The sequence below is a fragment of the Cyprinodon tularosa genome, unplaced genomic scaffold (assembly GCF_016077235.1).
Source record: "Cyprinodon tularosa strain WSP-4 unplaced genomic scaffold, ASM1607723v1 ctg90, whole genome shotgun sequence".
In the NCBI taxonomy this organism is placed as follows: Eukaryota; Metazoa; Chordata; class Actinopteri; order Cyprinodontiformes; family Cyprinodontidae; genus Cyprinodon; species Cyprinodon tularosa.
In genome coordinates this window covers 2,478,984-2,502,104 of record NW_024039674.1, presented here as the reverse complement: position 1 = coordinate 2,502,104, position 23,121 = coordinate 2,478,984, and the positions used below count along the sequence as shown (strand labels likewise).

The 23,121-nt window shown below is 38.5% G+C and overlaps 1 protein-coding gene across 1 annotated transcript in view; it reads left to right on the top strand.

Annotated features, from left to right (window-relative positions):
• Positions 1 to 19,097, top strand: part of snx29 (sorting nexin 29) — a 204,937-nt gene extending 185,840 nt beyond the window's left edge. Inside the window, exons 20-21 of the mRNA XM_038274170.1 lie at positions 6,760 to 6,899; positions 17,100 to 19,097. Coding sequence (XP_038130098.1) covers positions 6,760 to 6,899; positions 17,100 to 17,226 — 267 coding nt within the window. The 3' untranslated portion in view covers positions 17,227 to 19,097. The remainder of the gene's footprint in view (positions 1 to 6,759; positions 6,900 to 17,099) is intronic.
• The last annotated feature ends 4,024 nt before the right edge of the window (positions 19,098 to 23,121 follow it).

Genomic DNA, 23,121 nt, shown 5'->3' with positions numbered 1-23,121 from the left:
ATTCAGAGTAAAAGAATGTAAAAGGCCAGGAGAAGGAGGGGGGTCACTCCAGTGGCTGGAATTTGGAGGGGATTTTTCTGGGAGTTGTAGGGGAGGGGGCTGCCATTCGGCTGGTGTTTGACTGGGAAGTGCCATTTTGATTGGCTGCTACTGCATTGTTTCTCTTTTGAGAATACTTTTAGCATTTCTGTTGTATTTATTTTTTTTGGATTTTGCATCACACGTTCTTGCAGGTCATTTCACCCCGTTTGCTGCACGTTTTTACCCGTTTGCTGCACATTTTCACCTACTTACTCCAAGTTTTCACCTGTTTGCTGCATGTTTTCACCTGTTTCCTGCATGTTTTCACCTGTTAGCTGCATGTTTTCACCTGTTTGCTGCATGTTTTCACCTGTTTCCTGCATGTTTTCACCTGTTAGCTGCATGTTTTCACCTGTTTGCTGCATGTTTTCACCTGTTTCCTGCATGTTTTCACCTGTTTCCTGCATGTTTTCACCTGTTTGCTGCACGTTTTCACCTGTTTGCTGCATGTTTTCACCTGTTTCCTGCATGTTTTCACCTGTTTGCTGCACGTTTTCACCTGTTAGCTGCACATTTTTACCTGCTTGCTCCACGTTTTCATCTGTTTGCTGCACATTTTCACCTGCTTACTCCATGTTTTTACCTGTTTGCTGCACATTTTCACCTGTTTGCTGTTCTTTTTTTTTTTTTTTTTTGCAGCATTCTTCTTTTGCATTTTTTTTCCTTGCGTGTATTGGAGTTTGCATCATACGTTTTTGCAGCCCGTTTTGTCGTTTACTGCATCTTTGCACCTATCGGCCACCGTACTAAAGCTCAATAGAAGTTTAAAAAGCATGCTTGCAAATGAACGTACAAGATACATTAAAATGTGGTCTCAGCTCCTTGCATTGTCATGCACAAAAAAAATGAAATTTTACATCACACAAAATGAATGAATGCTTTTACCTTCATAATATTGTTTAAACTGTTTAAACTACTATTTCTAAGAAAGACATTAAGGTCATTGTGGTCATTTTTCTAGTGTAAATGGGGTGCAGAAATATCTTCCAAGTGCTTTCTACTGTAGGATGATTTTATCTCGGAGAAAAAGGCTGACTCACAGTTTGTCCTAGCAACAAGGTGCAGTGAGTGACCCCTGACCTTTGAAGCTGTGAGGCCTCTGCATGAGGACCACAGCCTCTTTCTCTCACCTTCCATATCTGTGTCATTTCAGTTCCGCTAATGAGTTTCTCTTGCTCTGCATCTGTGGATGCTTTAGGCAGGACTGGCCAGCTGGGCCGCCTGATACAGATGATGTTAGACACCCACACACACACAGCTGCCCAGCAACTGCCTTTGACAGCTCTTAACCAGCTGATTTGTCAGGGGTTCAATAAGCCATGCAGGCTGAAGGTTCCAGTCATGCCTGTCAGATTCCTCCTGATGCTATCAATGAGAATTATCACATCAAAGCTGCATTGTTTTTACATCAGAGTCCAAATGTCAGGTTTCCTCACTGCTTCACCTCTTCTCTTATTGCTGGGTTTTAGTACTTTTTACTCTTCTTCTCTTTTATCAGTTTAATTTTTTTCCACATCCTGCTCTAGTTTCTCCCGACAGTAAAGAAGACATTTTATTTTAGCTGGTCCGGCCATCTTTCTCTTTCTCCATCAAGGCTGTAGATGTTTGGGCTTGTGTGTGAAATAGTGTTTTCTCTGCAGCATTGATCGCATTTCTGTTATCAGTGAGTGGAACAAGAAGAAGTCGGGGGTAGTTTCTTAAATGGAGGGAATGTTTGGACAGAGTTTGTTTTGGTGGATAAACCCACTGATCTGTAGAAGCTCTTAATATATCAATGCTTTTATGTGTACTGGTGCAACAAAGCTGCTGAGACTTTCCCATGTTGACATTAGGTTAACAAAGAATCTCAGCCAGTCTGAAGGTACAAAGAAGGCAGCCAGAAGTCCTGGGGGTGTTTTCTGTTTTTATTTACAATGGATGATTGGATACTGTAGAATTCCCTGGTTTTAGCTGACAGAAGATGCAGCTAGTTTTTTTTCTGGAATTAATCTGCCTGTTTGAGGTATTTTCATCCACAAAGCTGCTCCTCTCTGGATGTTTTCTCTCTTTTTGGGACCTTAAACTCAGTATATAGTGTAAAAATAACCAGAAATCACCAGTTGCTGAAGTGAAAGCTTTATCTTTTGATTGTGGTGTAATTCCCACTGGGAAAGAAACCAACTAACCAACCTCTTTCTTTCTCTCTGGGGTACCAATACCCATCAGCAGCAGTCAGTGGTTGAGGGGTGAGGTAGGCCCTATTCATCTTCACCGTTACTGTGCTTTTTGGAGAAATAGGATCAGTAAATGTGTCGGAATGATAAAAATCTAATTAAAAGATTCTCCAAATCACTTAAATGCTAGCACATGCACCGCCACCCCCAAACAACATGTCTACTTTGTTGGCAATTGCAGCTCTGATTTAATAGACTCAATCAAGTAATCAAGACACAATGAGATCTCATTTTTATAGAACAAAACTGCCCCTCAGGAACAGACCTCTATATTTAATGCTCGTAAAACGTTGAGACAGACCATATGATAAAAGGTTATTGTAAGCTCCTTTCTTCCTCATTCTGAGAAAACGTTAGAAAGCCATATTTATTAAATCTAGTTACCTACCTGCTGCAGTTGTTGCCAAGTGAATAATTTCCACTTTATAACAGATGTGCCTACAAAAGTGCAAAAACAACCTATTTGGATTTTATTTTTGAATTATGGCTGTCTTATAATTTCAATTATTATTGTATAAATGTATTATATTTTTTCATTGATACAATTTAATGGTGGTGTTTGTCTTTGTTAGCATTGGCTTTAGATGGGCCTTGTTCTGTCTGACAATGTACAAAGAAAGGACATCCGCCAAGATAATTAGCTCTTCCGTGTAGAAGGAGCAGCGCTGCCAGCAAACACATAATAGCTGGAAATCTTTCCAAAACTGTTTGGCACATTTTTCCAGAATTAATTGGATATTCCTCTACCAATGCCTCACCTCCCCATCAGGTTTTATTTAAGCTAACTTGGTTAAATTTATTTAATTTCTTTAAACCAGCGCAACAGAGATGTTTGAACACCAGTTTCCAAATTATGTTTTTGTTTATGTTACTGAGGGGAAAATACTAAGTTGTTTCTTGACCTATCTAAACAGTATTTTCTGTTTACCAATATGTAGACCAGTGAGGTTTATGTAGCTGACACCATTGAATCACAATGCTAATACAGCAGGTAATACAGGAGAAGGACTTGTTCCCAGAAAGCTCCTTGGAGGATCTATTCAGTCCTGCTCTGTATAAATATGTCCCAGTATTATCTTCACTGACAAACACCTGGCCTCCTAACCCCTCCTCTCTGTCTGCAGGAAGAATCTGTCACAACTTTCATTAGTCTCATTAGTGCCTCAAAATGTGTGAAAGCGTTCCTCTGTGTCCCTTATTGTGTTGACACAGCATGAAACCCGTATCCAATTTACCCACTTCTACCCTGACTATTTCTCCCTGCATGTGGCAGAGTGTAGTTATCCACTCCTACTGTCCTAAACAGGGTACTTCAGCTCTACTCTAAACAGCACTGAACCTCTTATCTCATTTTTTCTAATTTGAACATTTCAAGTTCTCTCTGGGCTCATTGCTGCATGACATTTACTAACTTTCTGCAGGCTCCATTGAGGACAGACTTGAAATGATGTTGCATAAATCTGCTCAGGAATACTTCTAATAGCCTCCGTTGGTGGACAAGACATTTGCAGAAATTCTTCTCACTGTGTTTTCACCTTTGGTATGCAGCTTTTTCTGGACTCAGTGCATCAGTGCATCCAAATACTGGAAAAACATGGAATTGATTTAAAAAAAACAAGAATAATTATTTTATCCTGAAATTAGTTTCTTCTGTCCTCGTTGGCCTTTGTTCTTTTTAGGAATTGAAGGCTCTAGACAGTTTTTTCTGGGTCTATGACTTGGTTTTTACCTTCGTCTTGGGCTCAGTTTTGGTTTATGCCTGGAAATGTTTGCTCAAGGGTGATTTAAATCAATGTTGGTTTTCTAAAAAAAATATACGTAACTTCTTTTGATCTTTGCAGCAAATACACACAAAGTAAACAAGCAAAAAAAAAGGAATGTAAATTAAAAGCAAAAGCAACACAAGTGATGAGAGCATGGCTGCATACTGCCATCTCAGGTAAAAAAAAAAAAGGAAAAAAAATGTAATTGATAATTACAGCCAATTCTGGCTGCACTTCAATGTTTACAGCACCAGAATTGATTATGTAATTTGGTCCTCAACAAAAGAGGGCGTTTGTGTCAGTGCAGACCGCTTTCAGCAAACCTTCAAGGAGCAGTCTAACAAACGAAAATGTCTGCGGATTCAAAAATGTTTCATTTACCATTGTAGAACAAAAATAATACAAGAAAAATGGAAGAAAAAACAACACAAGTTGTAAAATTGTCCATCTTATGAATCAACAGTTTGCCGATGTGAGAGATGTGATGATAACTAGATGTTTAAGAGGCAAAAAAGATGTCATCACTTCGAAAATGACAGTTTAAACAATAAGAAACTTTGAAAGGTAATATTGTTTTTGACACATTTTTATAATGAATATTCCATTTGAGGTTTTTTCATTTTTCTATAAAAAGCAATGAAAACTGATGAATTTAGTTCAGAGATTCTGTATTGATGCATGCAGTAACTTATTAGTTTATCGTGATAATTATTATATACCAAGCATTAGATTTAGTTTAACAATGATATTTTTTTAATTTTGCATTTAATGCTGTAAAACTAAACAAAACAAAAAATGCCCCAAAGCATATGTTAATTCTAAAGATTCTGTCTTGGAGGTGCAGACTTTGTCCTGATCTGGAAGGGTCTGGTCTTGGGTTTGGTTTCGATTTTGAGATAACCGGATATAATCGGCTCCATCACTGCTCCTTTTCATCCACTTTGTCCTCCATAGCCTTTATTTACTTATTCCTTTTTTATCATTTACCCTCATGTTTACCTTTATTGTTTCTTCTTTTTGTAATTTCTTGTTTTAAAAAATTTGTGTAATGTGAAAAAAAAAGATTTACGTATTTGATTTGGTTGGTTTCCATGCTAGCTTTAAAACTATGACATGATGGTTTTGTTTGTTTGTTTACTCTGAAACAGTGAAGGTTAGATGGCGAGGCAGCACAGAAGTTATTTCTGTTGGAGGTTTGTTGTAGCTCTCTGAGGTACAGTAGCTCCGATATAGCTCTGCTGCTGGATGGAAAAAAAAATCTCAAGAAGGCTTAGTTTTCTCACAGCCTCAAAAATAAGTAAAAACAAATAAAATGTTTGAATAAAACATAAAATCGAATGGAGCCTCTTGGGAATTACAATACATGACATGGATTTTCTGTCAAAACCTTATACTGTAGTCTTTTCAGTTTTGTTTATGTTGCACTAACTTGCATTCATTTATTTGCATACACTTTGGTCCACATATGTATCAGTAAGCCATTATCTGAGGAAGCCCTTTAGGTTGAACATTGTCAAGTCTCTGGCTTTGAATCAATCGGTCACACTGAGCAACGAGGTGGCACCAGTAGAACAAGAGTGGTCCCCTGTAATGTTAAGAGACCTTCAGCAGAGCTAGAGCCATCGGTCTTTAATCATAGCAGATTCTGGATTGAGGGAGCAGCAAGGTATGGGGAGAAACTTGTGCAAGTAAATTCAGTTTAATTTTAGTGAAGTATTTATTCCCCCGATGCATTTAATAAACAAAAAAACAAATGCAGATCTGGTCTGAGCACTTATAAATCAGTTTTTGATGAAACACGTTTCTTTCAATGGAAAAGAGACATAGAGGAGGAACGCAGAGGCAGTAACCAGGGGTACTTTCTATGGAAACAAGCTAAGGATTTAATTCCCATCAGCAGGAGGAAGAAGATCATCTCAACCAGAACCATGTGACTACCAGCTTCGTATTCACTCTGTATCACTTTATGTCTAAAAACATTTGACAAACTTTTCCTATAGAGCTGTTTTCTGTAAGTTTATGCTTTTAGAAGCATTCTTCATCCTTATGTCCATTTTAGATTGATGTGAGAATCAAATCCAAGCAGTTTAACTATGAATAGATAGGTGAAATGTCTCCATGGATTCTTGCACTTGCTTACTAATGAATATACACCCTCTGCTGTTAAAATGGTTTTTACTTTGGGTCTTTATTCTTTTAAAATCAAGTGTGTCCTTATTAACCTGTTATCCAGCTCCGTTAATACAAATTTCTATTTCTTCTGATGCAGAATAATCTGTGCAATAGCTGCTGTATTTTAGGGGGAGAACCAATTGGATTCACCTGCATCGCAGATCAAAAGCAGAGTAGTATTTTTAAAACAGGTTGTTGGCTTCCCCACCAATGCTGCGCTCCAATCCTAGCCCCCTGGGAGTAACAGGGAGGATTGCCCAGGCTTTGTTCTAAGCCGAGCTGGATGCTGATTAGCCATGCTAACTCTGGCCATGTGGCTCCTCGCCTCTGCCTCCAGAGGGGCTCAGTGAAAGTGGGTCTGATAAATGCACATCAGCAACAGCAGAGATATACGTTTAGTCCTCCACAACAGCTCAGTGTGGATTTTCTATGAGCAGACATGTTTTTAGATTCTACAGATGTAGATGAGTGCATTTCTTGCAAAATCTTCCTCCCTCCCTCTTCTTATGTTCATCTTCTTTTGTCTGCAGGATGCCAAGTTTGTGGAGGAACGGAGGAAGCAGCTGCAGGGCTACCTCCGCATGGTGATGAACAAACTGATCCAGGCACTGCCGGAGTTCACAGCCCGCCCCAATAAAGAAACCCTGCTGTCTCTGCTGCCTTTCTGTCAGTAAGTGGACAAAAACTGGCTTGTTTGACACATGCTGTCGGCCTTTATGCGTGCACGTATCGCCGTGTTCTCATCTTAGATAACGTTAGGTTAAATATCTCAACTCACGGCTTCCCAGAGATGCAAGTGTTGAGCATCTATGTATTTATGACAGATTTAGGAACAGGATCAGTGAGGTAACGTCAGCAAAGAGCATTTAAATGGACGCTTTTGGATTTTACCTTGCATATGTGCTTACAGATTTGTAATATACAAATGTTTTTTGTTTTTTTTGTATCAGACTAATAAAATCTGTGTAAATACATAAAAAAATATTTCCAACCAGCTTAACCTTGCTTAAAAGTAATTGCACCTTTGTTAGACCATGCATATCAGTCAATGACCTGTCAGAGAAGATGAAGTAGGCTGAAAGATCTCAAAAGCAACATTTCTTTAATCAAAAGAAATCCAAGTACAGGTTAGAATAAACCTTTTTGAAAGGGCTATAGAAAATGTTTTATGTTTTGGACAACAGGGAACCTTCCTGGAAGAGGGTGGTCTTCCATAATTAATCCAAGAGCTCATTAGCGACTCATCCAGGAAGTCCTAGAGGAACCTAGAACTACAATGAAAGCTTTATAGGCCTCACTGCCTTAGGTCAGAGGTCAGGTTTCTGCTACAAGAAAGAGAGACTGAATAGAAATGGTCTCCATGGGAAAGGTTCAACTCCACAACCCATAGAAAAAAAAGGCAGGCTCAGGTTTACCAAAAAAATAAAATAAAATCCTGATTATATTCAAAATGTCTGGGAATATTTTTAGTGAAAGACAACTAATTACAACAAAACAGTCTTCAGAAACAGAACATCCTACCAACAGTCAAACTTGGTGTTGGTGTGCAATAGTCTGGGAGTGCCTACTTTGCTTCGTAGAACCTGGATGGCTTCCTGAAATTAAAGGAGCCCTTAAATAAAGAGTCTCCACCTGTCAATATATCCTGGAGACTTATCAGCAACTGACCAATGTGAAATTTGCAATTTTTCCCGAAGTGAAACGCCCTTCCCTTGCAGAAGCAGCTGTGCCTCTGACAACTTTCAGAAGATTAGGAAGGCATGGCGGAAATGGTAATTTCATAAAAAATAAAAGTCCTTTAATAAAAGGCTAAAGGCTAGTGAAGAACATGAAAGTCGGATATGCTCACCCTGCAGTAAGACAGTTTGTTATATTCCAAAAACCAAAAAAGAAGTCTTAAAGCATGAACAAGTCTGCTGTAAGCAGCTGAACATGACAGTAATCAACGGCAGCTACCGGCCGTTCATTTCTATGAAGGTAATAAACAATTCTTTCTTGTTGTCATAATTACAGTGTTTACTTATGCTTTGCTTGGAAAATGCTTGCATTGCTTGATTGATTACGAACGTTTGTAGAAATAAACTGCATCAAAGGCAATGTTGGGATGGCAAATAATTATACAGAGCCTGATCATTCATGTAATAAAAAATTATTCATTTTTTATTATCCTCCAGTTTTTATGCACTGTGTTCTCTCACCCGCTATTTGTGACTGGAAAAGACCTCAGACACAACTTCGCTCACAGCCAGCCTGATCCTGTCCCTTATTATTCTTCCTCTGTGTGTGGAAAGCATGGGCTTTAATGTTGATTATGCCGTTTCTGTTTTTAAATAACTTTCCTGATGTAGAACGAAAAACTACCCTTTGCCTTTAGGGTTGCTGATCAGGCTGACTGCCTCATTAAAGGTGTAGAGGACAATCTTTTATTTCCTGGTGGATCATGTAAATTAGTGGACCTCCTCATTTTCAATCATTCTGGTGATGTGTTTACGTAAGGCCGACCTACGTGCTCGCCCTGTTAGCAATCTTTTTCTGCACGTGCACACTTTCGGCCGCACATCTGTGGTGAGCTACAGTTTCATTGAAGCTCACCTTTCTCACCGCGGTTATTTGAAAATGACTGAAAGTTGTACGAGAAAAAGTGTCCACGTAGTGTACAGTATGAGAATGAAAAAAAAGGTCTCAGAAGCGGCAGATATATCTCGGAATGCTTTACGTGTAGAGCTCTCCTCGCAAAGCATTATGGGATTTGCTGTCACAGCGGCCCGCTGTAACAATAAGCTGCTGCTACCCGACAGCGGCGAATAATAACAAATATGGTGTAGGCACCGCGCGGTGCAGTGATCATCTGTTTGAATAGTCAGTTAACAGAGTTCGCTATAAAGTCCACTATATAGTTCCCGCTCTATTGAGGGATTAAGGGTTTAGGGCGGATGTTCGGACATAGTAAGCTTGTATGAGCCATGAGAACAGCAACTTGTAAACAGGGCGTGCATGAGGAGAAATTGGCTTGTGCACACTCACACATGTTTAATAGGCCTTCCCTCTCGGGAGCGGGTACAGGGTTGTGCATGTGAATTTTCTTAAAGTGGAGAAGGCAGGTCTTATAAAAAAAAATCCGGAAAATCCTCCACATATCTTTAAATGCTTCAGGTAAAATGCTTCAATATGTCATCATAAAAACTTAGCTTAAACTGGTTTGTATTGTGCATGATGTCAGGTTAGGTCTTCTCTAGCAAAATATCCTGAGGAAAAACATCTTTCCAAAGAATTGGAAATCTAAGTAAGTAATTTTTTCTTACAATAAGTGCATTTTTTTTCTTGAATTGAGGAGGTAAGTGAGAAACTTTGCAAATGGAACAAGAAAATTTACATTTAAAATAAAAAAAAACAATTGCCTTGTCTTATTTTTATATGCATATTATCTAGTTATATTATTTTAAGAGTAAGAGTCTCAAATTAATGGTAAATACACTTAATTTAAGACATTTTTGCTCAATTGTAGATTGTTTTTGCAGTGCAGTTTCTGACCTTATTCTTAGGACTAATATAGCTATGAAGCTGGATAGCGATCCAAAACAAACCATTAGAATCACATGTAAACGGTTTCAAAAATAAAACAAGAATGGCCTAATCAAAGTCCCTACTAATTTTAATGTACCTTAAGCAGGTCAATAATGCTTGAAACTCTCAAATGTGTTTGAGTTTAACCAAAGAGGCAAAGCAGAGTAGGTCAAAAGTGTTCCACAAGGATGTTAGACACTCATGACTGCAGCTGTTGTTTAAGCAATAAATCATTTCATAATTTTAAAACTCTGTACTTAAACAGGTCAGTATTGCCTGAAAAAGAAAGGTAAAAACAGAATCTGTAGCTTTCTAAAGGTTTAACAGTGGATTTCAAATCCAAAAACATGTTAAATATAACTGGCTGCCAGTTTAGGTGGCTTTATCTTGTATTATCCAGTGTAATCTATCATATATTCACAAAGAATTAGCTGTCAGCTGCTGTGCTAGCAGCTCGTTTTAGATACACAGAAAGGATTAGTGTCATAGCTCTAAAAGGGAAACTTCTAAGTTTACTAATGAATAATAACTCTCACACACAGCCATGCTTGCAGAGCATCCACCTGCTGAGTGGGCTGCATCTGAAAATGAAAGGTTTCAGTCATTTTCTGTCAATATTCACATCTGTTTCCACTTGCTGGGATCAGTCAGCGGACGTGATCTGCCACACTGTCTGCCTGGAATGTCATCTTCCCTCTGGAGACCCCACCATAAATGCAGCAGTGCTTTCATTGAACGCGCTTCGCCTCTGTCCTAAAAGTCACACGTGCGGTAATAAAGTCAAATATAGAGCTATATAATATCTCTGTTTTTTATTTTGCTTAATTTAACATAGCATAACTTATGCATTTTGGGTCCAGATGCTGCAGTTTTTTTTTTTTAAGCTTTCTGAACCGATCCCATTGTTTGAATTCAAATACCTGATTAGAAGTTTTTTTTTGCTTTTTTAATAAGTGTTAAAAACGCTAATATTCAGTTTGAACCATAATAAATGTAGATTAAAAAATATTTTACCTGCACCAATAAGTTAGTTTTTGCATTGTTTGCATTTTATTAAGAATAATGTATCCCCTTATTTTATAATCAATAAAAAGTCTTTTTTTTTTTTTTTTTTCTCGCTTTCCAGCATTTGAACAACAAAGAAACTTATAGTATGTTTCTTCTGGGATTTTAATGATTTAGTTCAGATAATTTGACCCAGGTTAGGACGCATGTTAAATAATTTAGATCATTAGAGTACAGTTATCTCTTTTATGGGCTTTTACTTGCCTCCTATTACAGTATGTCATTGTCTAATAAAAGAAGTTTGTTTTATTGCTTTTTAAAAATGAAATTAGTTAAATGCAAGCAATTTTACATCAAGGCTATATCTGCAGTTAATATGAATCATTGTGAGTATATTTAAGCACATATGTCATTTTCTGAACCTCTAAATGCTTTTTGACTTCAAGTTTAAAGTTCAGAAATTTGCCAAATTTTGACCTGCAGATGCATACGACCATAAAGTCCCAGTCTTTTTTTTTTATATTCAAGCACTCTGGTGCCATTAGCTGAGCAACAGTGTTAAACTCTGCAGTAAAAAAAAGCGCCGTCTGAGTGGAACAAGACTCACACCAACCACACAACACTATGAGGTTGTAGATATGTGATTTTGCAATGAATTTCGAGGATAAGCGGCTAATCAGTTTCATACTAGGGCCCGTGAAGGAGGAAATATACATAATTGCTGCTGACTATGGTATCCATGGTAACACAAAAGGACATTAAGATGTGTTTGGAGGGAGATACTCAGGCACCAAACAAGAATAAGAGAATTTAAAAAAGAGGATTGCTGTTTTTTTCATTGTGTTCTCTCTCTGCTGCTTCTTTAATAATAATAATAATAATGTAATTTGCTGTATTGTTGGGCTCTGCATAATGCTCATAATTAGTAATTTCTTCTGGGGCTCAAGTTAGAAGATAAATGAATTGGAGCACAGCAGCGTGACCTGCTGTCTGCTGAGATAAGATGAGTGCTGGGATGTTTTACTGGGGTCAAATATGACACTGCCTGCCTCATAATTAAAGCTCTCAGATGAATCATGGAGCGAAAGCTGCAGTATTTACTTTCAGAGCATCAGTTATTGGTTACCTGGCCTTATTAAATTTAAATATAACCCTCATTCAATGCTTTTTTGCCTTTCTACACAGCGTAGCTTTTCAAACAGAGGAAAGAAGACACAAAACAACACCACTGACAGGGAGAGTCTGATCGAGTTTTGCTTTACGCTGTGGATGAGCTACAAAGAGATTTTAGAAAGACATACCTTGGAAGGTATTATCATAAGTGGGAGGATTTGAAATATGATATTAAGAACCAGGTATAATGACCAGATGTCACTATGTGTGCTGGAACTGGCTGCATATTTCACTGCTGTCCCATAAATTAAAACCTGTCTCACATTTGACTAGTTCAAATACCTAATGTGAGGAAAGCAAAGCTGTTGACACTAGCTGTATTTCTATTACTAATGAACACAAAACTATTTTCATATTCTGCTAAACTTTAAAATGCAAAGTTTCGTAATTGCAATACTTTTGCCACAGAAAAAGACGTCGAAATGTCTGAAAGGTCGGACACAGGCGAGAGCGTATCTGGAGATGGAGACCAACAAAACCTCCCTCATCCTTGGCCCTGTCTCAAAGAAAAATTTAGCTTTCAATTCATATAGTGGCATCTGGCTGGTTTTTGTTAAAGTTTACTTTATACTTTTATACTTTTAGTAGTTTTTGGAGAACATGCTTTTTCACTTTACTTGAGTAAAAAGGTCAAGTTGATACTTCAACTTTTACCAGAGTGTTTGTCCACTTCAGGGTCTATACTTCTACTTAAGTAACAAATGTGTGGACTTTTGACACCACTGTTGATTACTCTTTTTGTCATTTGACAACTTCTCATTACAAAGCAAACATGCAGGCAATCTTTCTGCATTTGTAATGACAGTAAATGATTCAGTCCATTCTTCTTTGAAATCCTCTTTTCTCATCAGGTATATAAATTTTTTTCCCTGACCAATTACTAACCCGCCAGTTTTTTTACAACAGCCACCTGCCTGGCGCCGTATCGCACTGAAACGTGTGTTGCAGGCTATGATGCAAATCTTCGTTGACGAAGATGTTGACATTTACTGTTAAAATTTATTTAATATGCACCATTGGAAACATAATGAATGTTTGTTTGAGCTCCTGCACATCATATTGAAACAAACAAATAAAATCCATCTTTTTCCATTTTCATACATTTTTGAAAGAGCTCCGGGGAGCCGCAAGGGGGAATCAAAGAGCAGCGGATTGCTGACCCCTGCTACATACCATGTGCTTATTTAAACTTTCATTCACATAGACCTTTCCAACACACAGTGACCAAAGTGCTGTGCATAACATCAACATAATAGAAAGCAGAATAAAGGAAAAAAGAACGAGCAATGCATCACAAGAGAAAAAAAAATGCTAAACTTCCAGTCCGAGTTAAAGGTATCCGCTGGTTTGCCTTTTGACTTTTAAACTTTCATCAATTACTAAATCAAAACAAGCAAAAATGTGTGTTGTTGCTGCACAAACAAAGCAGTCATTTTTGACACAGATCTTGTTTGATTTGAAGTGCAGATTGCATCTTAACTCAAGTAGATGATTTGTATGCACTGAGCTCAACAGCTAGACTTTTAGAATAAGGAATCTCATTTTGCCTTACAAGTTTCATGCTGGAGTTCACCTCACCTCTACGGAGCAGCGATGCTATCACTCCTCTCCCCACACTTAGTATGCAGCTCCACCTGACCACTGGTACGGTTTACTCAGAAGACAAAGCACCCAGTCTGGGCTCTTATTGACCTGCAACCTGAGAAAAACGAAAAGTTTAGCAGACTTTTATCTCAAGGAACTATTTGTAAATGTCCGACCTGTGAGGAATGGTGTAAAATATTATAGTTTAGCCCTGAAACTATTTATCTGTGTTTGTGGGTTTGACGGCAAGAAAAAGAAAGTAGCTTATTAAGATCCAACCGTTTACTGCTCTCCTTTTTTTCCTGTTAGACAATCATCTTGATGCATGCATGCATTTGAGTAGCTGTTTACTCTAATTAGGTTCCTGAGCATTCAGATTATTAATATTCCAACAGTGCTGCGGAAAGTTATTATCCTGCACAAATCAATATTATGTCCAAACGGGGGAAAAACGCACACTGAGAGCCAGAACAAAATCTATAAGCTCAATTAATTTGCCACATTTACCCAGTTTGATATGAATAAACAAGGTAGCTTGCAGTTTCTTCTCTGCAGGCTGCCCTCAATTTAGTAGGAGTTTTGCTGATATAACTCCCTACTGCATCTGTGTTTGGCAAACCTTTGCAAATCCAAACAGTCCGCCTGCATGTGAACAGGCGTAATTGAACCAGCCTGGTGCCGACCTGATGGGGGAATAAGTGGCACTTCTGGTACTGATGAGTTTGAGCCAAAGGAAAAGGGTTTAGGTTCACTCTAATAATCGACCTCCACACACACACACACAAACACACACACAAATGCAACGTCCCATAAATTTAGCAGCTGAATATATTTTCGGTCGATTTAGCTCAACAGAGTATCTTTGAGCTCTCGCTCTGCTGCTTCCTTGGCAAATATGCGTCTCAAATGTCTGCAAATTCAGCCAAATCGGACAGCAGCGTTTTATTTTCAGTCAAATTGTCAGAGTGGGAATAATCCCCAGCAGGGAACAGGCCCAGATGTCCCAGCTAGTCTCAATAGTAACTCTAGCAGACCACGTGGGTCATTTAAGGCACCTACTACTTTGGCACCTCTTTGCTGTCTTAACATTATTTTTTTCTTTGTTAGAGAATCACTTTGGCTCAGGGTGTGTTGTGGGAGTGTTCCTTCATCACTGGCAGCAGGCAAACATTTCCAGGTTTGGGATGAACGCAGGACGACTGTCAACAGAGACGCTGTTTAATTCCAGACCTTCTGTCTCTCCTCTGCCTTTTATTTCTCTCCTTTTGACCAGCGCCTCTCGCTCACCCTCATCGCTATCACCCTCGGTGATCAGCCATCCACATGTTTTCAAGCCGGTTGTCCTGGTAACCGGGGCAATGATGTCATCGAGTGGATGAAATTAGTTCCTCTCAGAGTAATGGGAAAAGTACAGATCATCATGGGAAAAACATTAGCTTCAATCTGAATCCGTGTGACTCTTACAGAGGCGATGATTACACAATTCTTAACATTCATGTAACCGGTTCAGTTTAAGCTGAAATAAATATTATTTACATAATAGGCATTTTGAAACAAAAACCTGAAATCATGCTCAATATTCACACCTTCAAGGAGAAATTGTCCGATTTGCTCTTTATAAGAGAAATAAAAGATTTACGAAACCATTCCTTTCAGAATAGTCTAAGAAATGTAAGAAATTCAGGCATTTTCAACAGCAAATAAAGAGAAAGTTTAAGACAGAAGAGAAAATACAGGTTTGTTATTTAGAAAATGCATCCTTGGATCAAATCAAATGTAACTAAGGAGGATGAACTGAAAAATGTTCTGAAAAAAAACTGCAAAAAAAGACTATTTACAAATGATATTAAAACCTTGTTCAATTAGCAGCAGACAAAGACTGGTTTTGTTTGCTGCTGAGAGAAAGGATTTTGTGGTTCATTTGAAGTCTTTTGCGTGCCCTCGGATACATCAGAGGCAAATGATTCACCTTTATGCCCACTCAGAGCTCTGATCTAAAAACTAATTTCACTTGCTTCAGGATTGGAGGAATGAACTTACCTGAATTAGAAGCTGAAAGATGCAGCAAATGTTTCCTTCTTGCATTTTTTTTTTATCCGTCTTTATCTCAGGAAACATTTAGGACTCCTTAAGGTATTGTTTCTTAGACTGCAAGTCCTAGAGGACCAGAGGTCGACTGTGAGCATCACCATTACTGGTTCAATGGCTCAGCAGTGTCTGGAACAAACTCACACCACTTAGGCAGAAAAAAGTTTCACCTAGAGCAGGGGGATTCATTGATTTTATTGACTAGTTGAATTTTTGACTTATGAAGATTTAGCTGCAAACATTTAGTGTGGTATATTTTCATTGTCTGTTGTGAAATGTAATAGTTTCAAAACATTTTTCACAGCTTGAAATTTAATTTCCTTTAAATTAAGGTCACCTCCAAGAGGGAAAGATTGAAATAAAAGCTCATTTTTGAAAGCATTGTATGCCATTTTCGTTTTTATCTTGTAGACTTGGAAAACAAAATGAAAAAAATAAAAATTGAGATTCGATTTTTACGCCATATGGAAGCCCATCTGTGACCACCAAACAATGGAGAATATGCTGACCTATGGATGTGCTGTGCGGTAAACCAGCTGCACTGCATCTGTCACCCCGGATGGAAGCAGAACAGCTGCTTCTCCTTTTCTCCTTTTTCCTCTTCTTATTTTTCTTGTACTTATATTTAACTGAAAAACAAAACTTTAGAACTGTTGAATTCTATTGGTAGGAGGATAAATAAATAAAAGCTGAGCAAATAGTTAAGGTGTGAATTAAATTACCTTGGGTGTGGCATCACAAGTTTGGGCTTTGAAAGAATTGTTGTGGAGTTGGGAAGCTGAGGCATTTCTTGCAAGAAATAATGTTCAAATTTGTTTAACGTCCTCAGACTGAAGCAATTCATGAAATACATTTATACCTTACAAAATGACACACACACACTCCCCCCAGGAGAACCAACCCACCCCCTGCATAAAGAACTTTCTCACCATTGAACATTTGGTTATTCCCAAGAAAAAGCAATTCATCAAGGACATGAATTTTAGCCAGATAAACACTCAAAGCAGGTCTCCCGTTCACGGCATGAAGGAAGCTGTGTGAACTCATTCTCATCGCTCATGACCCTCCCTTCACCCTTGTCTAGAGTAGGGAGGAAACTGCTATCTGTCATCCCTAATCTTAACTCCATAACCTAACTCCAGCGTTCAGACTGGTACAAGACTTCTAAACAATCACCCCTATTTAGGCAGAGGAAAGGAACACTAAAAATATTTTCTCACAAATAGGCCAAGGAAAAATATGCTTCCACATTGCAAACAAAAGTATTTGGTGTAAACTAAAAAATTTATCAGGAAACGATGGAAGGTGTTACCATGGATACTGATTCCAAAATGACAGGCAGGTAGAAAATCCAGTGAGTTACCAAAGGATGTGTTACCTGTTTGCCACAAACTACCAATCAGCAGTTCGTCTGGATTGTTTGGGTTTGATTATTCCTTCCCTCTGTGTTTTCCAGAGACACCCCCCAGGGCAGCGAGGGCGGATCCAAGACGCCCCGATCCAGAACTTCATCTCGCTTCCCTAGATTGGGCCGCAGCCACACACAGGAAAGCAGACCGGAACCGCAGAGCGGTGACCTTTGAGCCTCTGACTGGAAACGGACTGGATGATGGTGTCTGTGTACGGAGACACTCTGAGGATGTTCAGGGACGTTCACTGGAACTGGGAAACCTCCCAGATAAAAGCCTCAGACAGGAGATGGAGATAAATGAGGTCAAGTTGTGGAGATTTATTTGAACCTTGTTGTGCGTCGACCTGTCAGACAGCAGATAAATGACTCTAGACACACAAGCCTGTGGACCGGCCCAGACATCCAGAACTTTATTCCTTCTTCAGAGACCAAAAGGCTCTTTATGAAGAGCAGCTGGACAGAGCTGGACTGTTCTCCATCATATCAAGCAGATTCAGTTTGTAGTTCAAGTGTTTGATGTTCACAGTGCCTACCATGTTTTGTAGCTTATTTCCTGAAGGGAAGGGGAGGGGGGGGTCTGTTATATTGTTTTAGTGCCATTATTACACAGATAACAATGACTTACAATCACTGGACCACCATGCTGCTGGTTTTCTCCCCGCTGCCTTTATTGATGCTTTTTTAAATGTGTAGAAAATGTCAACAGATCCTGCATCATCAACATAATCCAGGTCCGTTTTCTACAGCAATAGACAAAGGTTCTAGGATGAACCCACAGCTGAAATGTCATCTGCCTTTTTTCCGCGCCTGCAGAACCCTGAGAAAGTATTTATACAACTTTTTACATTTTGTCACATTAAAACCATGAAACTTTAACCTATTTGATTATAGATGTATATTTACTCTGCTGAAGTTAAAGGGAAAAATCCTTTAAAGGGAAAAAGACTTTGACTAGACCAATTTAACCAATGAATCTATGAACCTGGCTGTTAGGGTCATTAGGAGCATCCAATAGGTGGCCTTCAATTAATTTCTTAGAGTAAGCCTCATTCTTCTTCATCAACTCTGACCTGCTTTTTTTGTCCCAGAGCATGATGCTGCCACCACCATGTTTCATCATGGAAAATTGTGATTTATGCTGATAAATTTTCACCAAACAATATTTAGAACTTTTATAAAAAGTACATTTTTTGGTCTTTTTCCACAGATCTGCTCTGTCTCCTGATCAGATCTATGGAGTCCAGCGATAGTAGTTGTCCTGTCATCAGATCCTCCCACCTGAGCTGTCGATCTCTGCAGCTCCTCCAGAGTCACCATGGTCCTCTTGGCTGCTTTATAATGATCTGTTTATCCAGCCTGACCATGGCTCGGTAGCTCTGCGGCTGGTCCATAGTCTCCATGTTCAGATGATGGATTAAATGGAGCTCATAGGAGATATACAAAGTTTGGGAGATTGTTTTGGAACCAATTCCTGCTTTAAACTAAACCAAAACTTATTTTCTGATGTTTTTGCTGGGTTCCTTGGTCTTTGTTAAATGACAATCAGCTGGTTTATGTTTTGGGGGCTCAGAAGATTGGTAGCTGCACAGTTTTTTAACGGGGTGCTGACCACAGTTGTCTGCCACCTCATGTTGGACCGTTACAGTGAAGCTCATGGTTGTAACGTGACAAAATGTGAGAAGCTCACTGGGTGTGAATACTTCTGAAATGTTTAAATCTGTTACAGCAAGCAGAGAATCAGTTACTGAAATCTGCAGCATCAGGTGACAAATCTGTATGAAAGACTGGAGCATCAGTTAAAGATCAGCAAAATAACCGAGGGACCATTTTAACCTCCGTTCATATGACAGCAGAACTAATCAACATCATGAGATCAAAAATCACTCTAATTTCATCCTTTCAGCCACAGATTAGGGCCTCTCTGTCATTTGGATAATGACTTAATGGCATTATGTTATTATGGATGCTGATGATCAGCTCTGTATGAACATTAAAGCAAAATGAATCGAATAAACTGAAATGATTTTATTGTTTGGATTTAAAGATCATTTGGAATTTCTTAAAAAAATATAAAGGAATTACAAACATGAGAAGAAAACATCTAGTTTTAGAAAACCAAATATATTCTTTTAATATAAGTCAGTATTTCTGTTTTTGTGATGAGATTTCAGTCCTGCTGTTCTTCCACTAATCATGGATGTTCATATTATAATTCTGGGACTAAAGAATTGCTTTGCTTCAGTGCCTTAAAAACACAGAATTAGGTTCCAAGTTTGATCTTATTTAGTATTTTCTCTGGACTTTTCTCTTTAGCTCCTCTTGTTGGAGCTGCTAGAACTCATTCAAATTTGGTTATTCTAATATTCCTGCTTTATTATTCTAAAATCTGCTTATTGTCCTGTTAGGAGCCCTAATTGTGTCCAGCTTGACTACACGTCCTAAATGATAATATCTGCTCTAATTGTGAAGCCAGTTTTACTCCACCTGGATCCAGTGCAAAAAGACAAACATAGACTTTCAGGCCCTCTGAGGTGAGCCAAATGTCTTCTGAAGAGGTGAAAAATGTTGATGTGGTTGAGCAAGAGCTCTAGAGTCAACACTGTACCAGCTGTGTGCTACAGTACGGTGGTGTTGGCATCATGCTGAGGGTCCTGGTCTATGTAGTGGATCCCCTACAGGTTCGCCTTAAACCAGCACAGCAGTAAGGCTGAGGCTTGGACACTGTTGGAACAGGACAGAGACCATAAAACACAGGAAATTGTTTTGAAACAGAAAACTGGGCCGGCCTCAGTTTTTCCCAGTGGCGGTTGTAGACCAAATGTACCAGGGGGCCAGAGTGTTTTCATTGGGGCACAGAAAAGCATGAAATCAAAAACAGGGCAAGGGATTCAAATATATTAAGAGAGCTGCATGAAGTGAAATTTCTATTCAATTAGGTTTAATAAAAATTCTATTTCTCATGGTCAATATACATTCATAATTCAGGAATTTCACATATTTTTCGCTTAATTTAAGTTAAAATTACCATTTTGTATAAAATCTGAATTATAACTCAAGAAAAACGTATAAATTCAGCTGTAAAAATAAGATTTTTTTTTATTTGTTTGGAAAAAAACATTTAGCAGATAAAAACTGGGATCCTATCTTAATACCACTAAAGCTATCACCTTATTGTTTTTAAATAATTAGTAAAACATAATTTCTTTTTCCACCTTAAGAGATTATCTGCCTAAAATCTTAAGTAAATTTAATGCTGAGTTGATGTAAACTTCAGACCCGTTAATCTACCACACCAACAGAAACAGGCCAGAGTTTTCCTTCTGTAAAAATCCATTAAAGTTATAGGTTCCCATTCTTCTCTGAACTCTAAATCCAGGCTGCTGGACGGTTTGGATCATCCAGTTTCCAAAACACCATGCGAGCCTAGATCTACTGCAGAGGTGGGCTGGCTCTACAGCTGATTTCTCTGGGTATTGTTAATGCAACGAATTGTAAGTAGATGCTTTTAAAGAAAAGCTGCTTACCTACAAGCATTCAGGAAGGTCCTTGTTGAAGGACTTTGGCAAATTATCAACTGTGAATGAAAGAAAAATGTAATTAAATTCTTGCTCTTTTAAAAAATGACCCTCAACCAGTAATCAATTCTTAACACAAATTTTTCAAATGAGATTTTAAAAGCAGTGAAAATCTGAAAGAGATCATCAACTCGTTTACAATGACTGAATGCTGAACTGCTGGGATTTTAGCATTGAACCATTTCTCAGGTTTGCAGACGTTCTGAAAGAGAAGAACCCAAGTGTTCAAAGGAGACGATGATAAAAGTTGCTTATTGTAGATCTGCAGAACATAGAAGTTCTGAAGCAGATGGGCTACAGCAGCGGGAGACCATAATAGGAATGCCTTGGACTTCTTACTGCCAACTTATGCAACTGGGGTGTTGCTGCTGTGAACAGGTAACTCAGCTTCAGTGGGAACGTGTAAAAGAGGCATTGGTCATATCTAGATTTAAATAAATTGCTGATCTACAGTTTTTGCTGAAGATTTTAGAACTTTGTTACTATTTTTGTCGTTTACAAGTTAAAAAGTAGAACAGTGTTCTTTCTACCATTTGAGGTCATTTATCTACATCTGGAGGAGAGCCTGCTGGTGTGGGAGTGAGGTCGCTGTTTTCATATTCAACTGTCATATTCAACAGGTATTGCATATTTTATTTTAGCACAGTTAGCATAGCTGTTTTTGGAAAAACAATGATCTTGCAGAAGAAAGCAGAGCTTCACCCAGCCTTACTGTTATCTGTTAAGTCTTGCTCTTGTGTCCCGAGATGTCCTTGACAAAAGCTTCATTTCAAAAAGAAAATACAAGAAGAAGATTATTTGTTCTGGGCTTGTAGAGAACTATGCGCATTTAATTACGGCAGCTGGTCCTAGTTTTATTTCAGGTGGCATTATATTAGGACATTCCCAAACACCAGATGTCATTAAGATGTTGGTTTTTAGGCTTAATCTGTTCACTCCATCATTGTCTTGATTTAGTCCAGAAATAGTTGTTGACAATTGGTCTGATTGGTTTGTCTGATTTTGTCCCACTTTAGTCCGGTAGTAGATTTTTTTTAACATCTTTTAAATGTCCTAAAAATGACGGTCTTCGCTTCTCAACTAAATGTAGACGTCGTTTGGACTTAAATCAAGTCTTTTCAACCAAGTTTCGCTCTGTGGGTTATTGGAATGACCTTGAGATGAAATTTTGAGCATGAGGAAAAACATTTTAGTTTGTTTAATATGTTGTTCTGATCTTCACCCTAATGAAAGACTGCAGTCTGGTCTACAGAGGTGGACTGTACCAGGAGGGAGATGAGCCAGAGTTGGTTCTAAACTAATAAAAACATGTCGGCTATGAAAAACCACTGAAAGTGCTGTGACTTATATATCTACACTGACTCGTACTACACCTAAAAAACGGCATTCACTCCAAACCCCATGCCCTCAGAATGGTTTGACATTTTATCTCTAGTCTTTGAACTAAATTGGAAAAACTTCCTTGCTTTCCCCTTTTTTTCCTAATGCTTTTTAGTTCTTACTCTATAACTGTCCTCTTCTGCAGATATCGCGGCACAGCAGAGAGGATGTGAGCGATAAAGTCCAGTGTGTTCGGTGAATATGTGTCCTCCACAGGCTCAGTGGTGTCACTGTTAACCTCGTTCCTTTTATAAATGGATGAAGGTAACCAAGCATCCTGCTGTGCTGCTGCAGTTTTGCGCTTTGTGTATGATGCTTGTCGGCACATTTATGCATTTATGCACGTGCAAACACTGTTTATCAATGACACCAGGTTGTACATCCTTACATCACGAAATAAATCATTGCTTTCACCTATTGTGTATTAGAACCAAATGCATGGATAGGATGTAAGATACAGTAAGGTGCTGAAATTTCCTGGCTGGCTGTTTGTTTATCGTCATGTGTTTCAGGATGTGCTTGGAGGTTTTAAACAGCCCGCATCGCCAGTTAGGGAAATGCAGATCCATTCTTTTGTCGTGCTCAGCTGGTGGTTAGTGGGAGAGAGGAAATTCGAGTGAACATAGTGTTCCCTGTCCAGTGACCAGAAAATTGGTTAAAGGCTTATTAAGGAAGTGGATGGCTGAATTTGGGCAGCGTTTAACATCTCCTGCACACACACACTTTATAACAGCAAGGTAAGTGTAGTCTGTGGGCAGCACATGCTGACACACGGCATCTTCTGCAGTTACCACTTGTTTTTCATCACAAAAAAAAAAAAAAAGATACGCAAAATCTATGTTTATTCTTTGAGGATGTGTTTGAGGTTTTTTTTCAGGGTTGGATAATCCTGCATCATGCAACTGAAAGGGACTGGAAATATGATCAGATGTTAGAAATGATTGTAGATAGATTCAAAGAATTCCACAGATTCTCATCTTTGTTAAGGTTGGCTCCTTTAAAATACTCTCCTACTTTAAACCATTTCAGAACCAGCTCCACCATCATGTTCTGTCCAATTTGCAGTAATTTATAAGAGGATTTCAGGAAAAGTATAAGAATTCGAAGTCAGC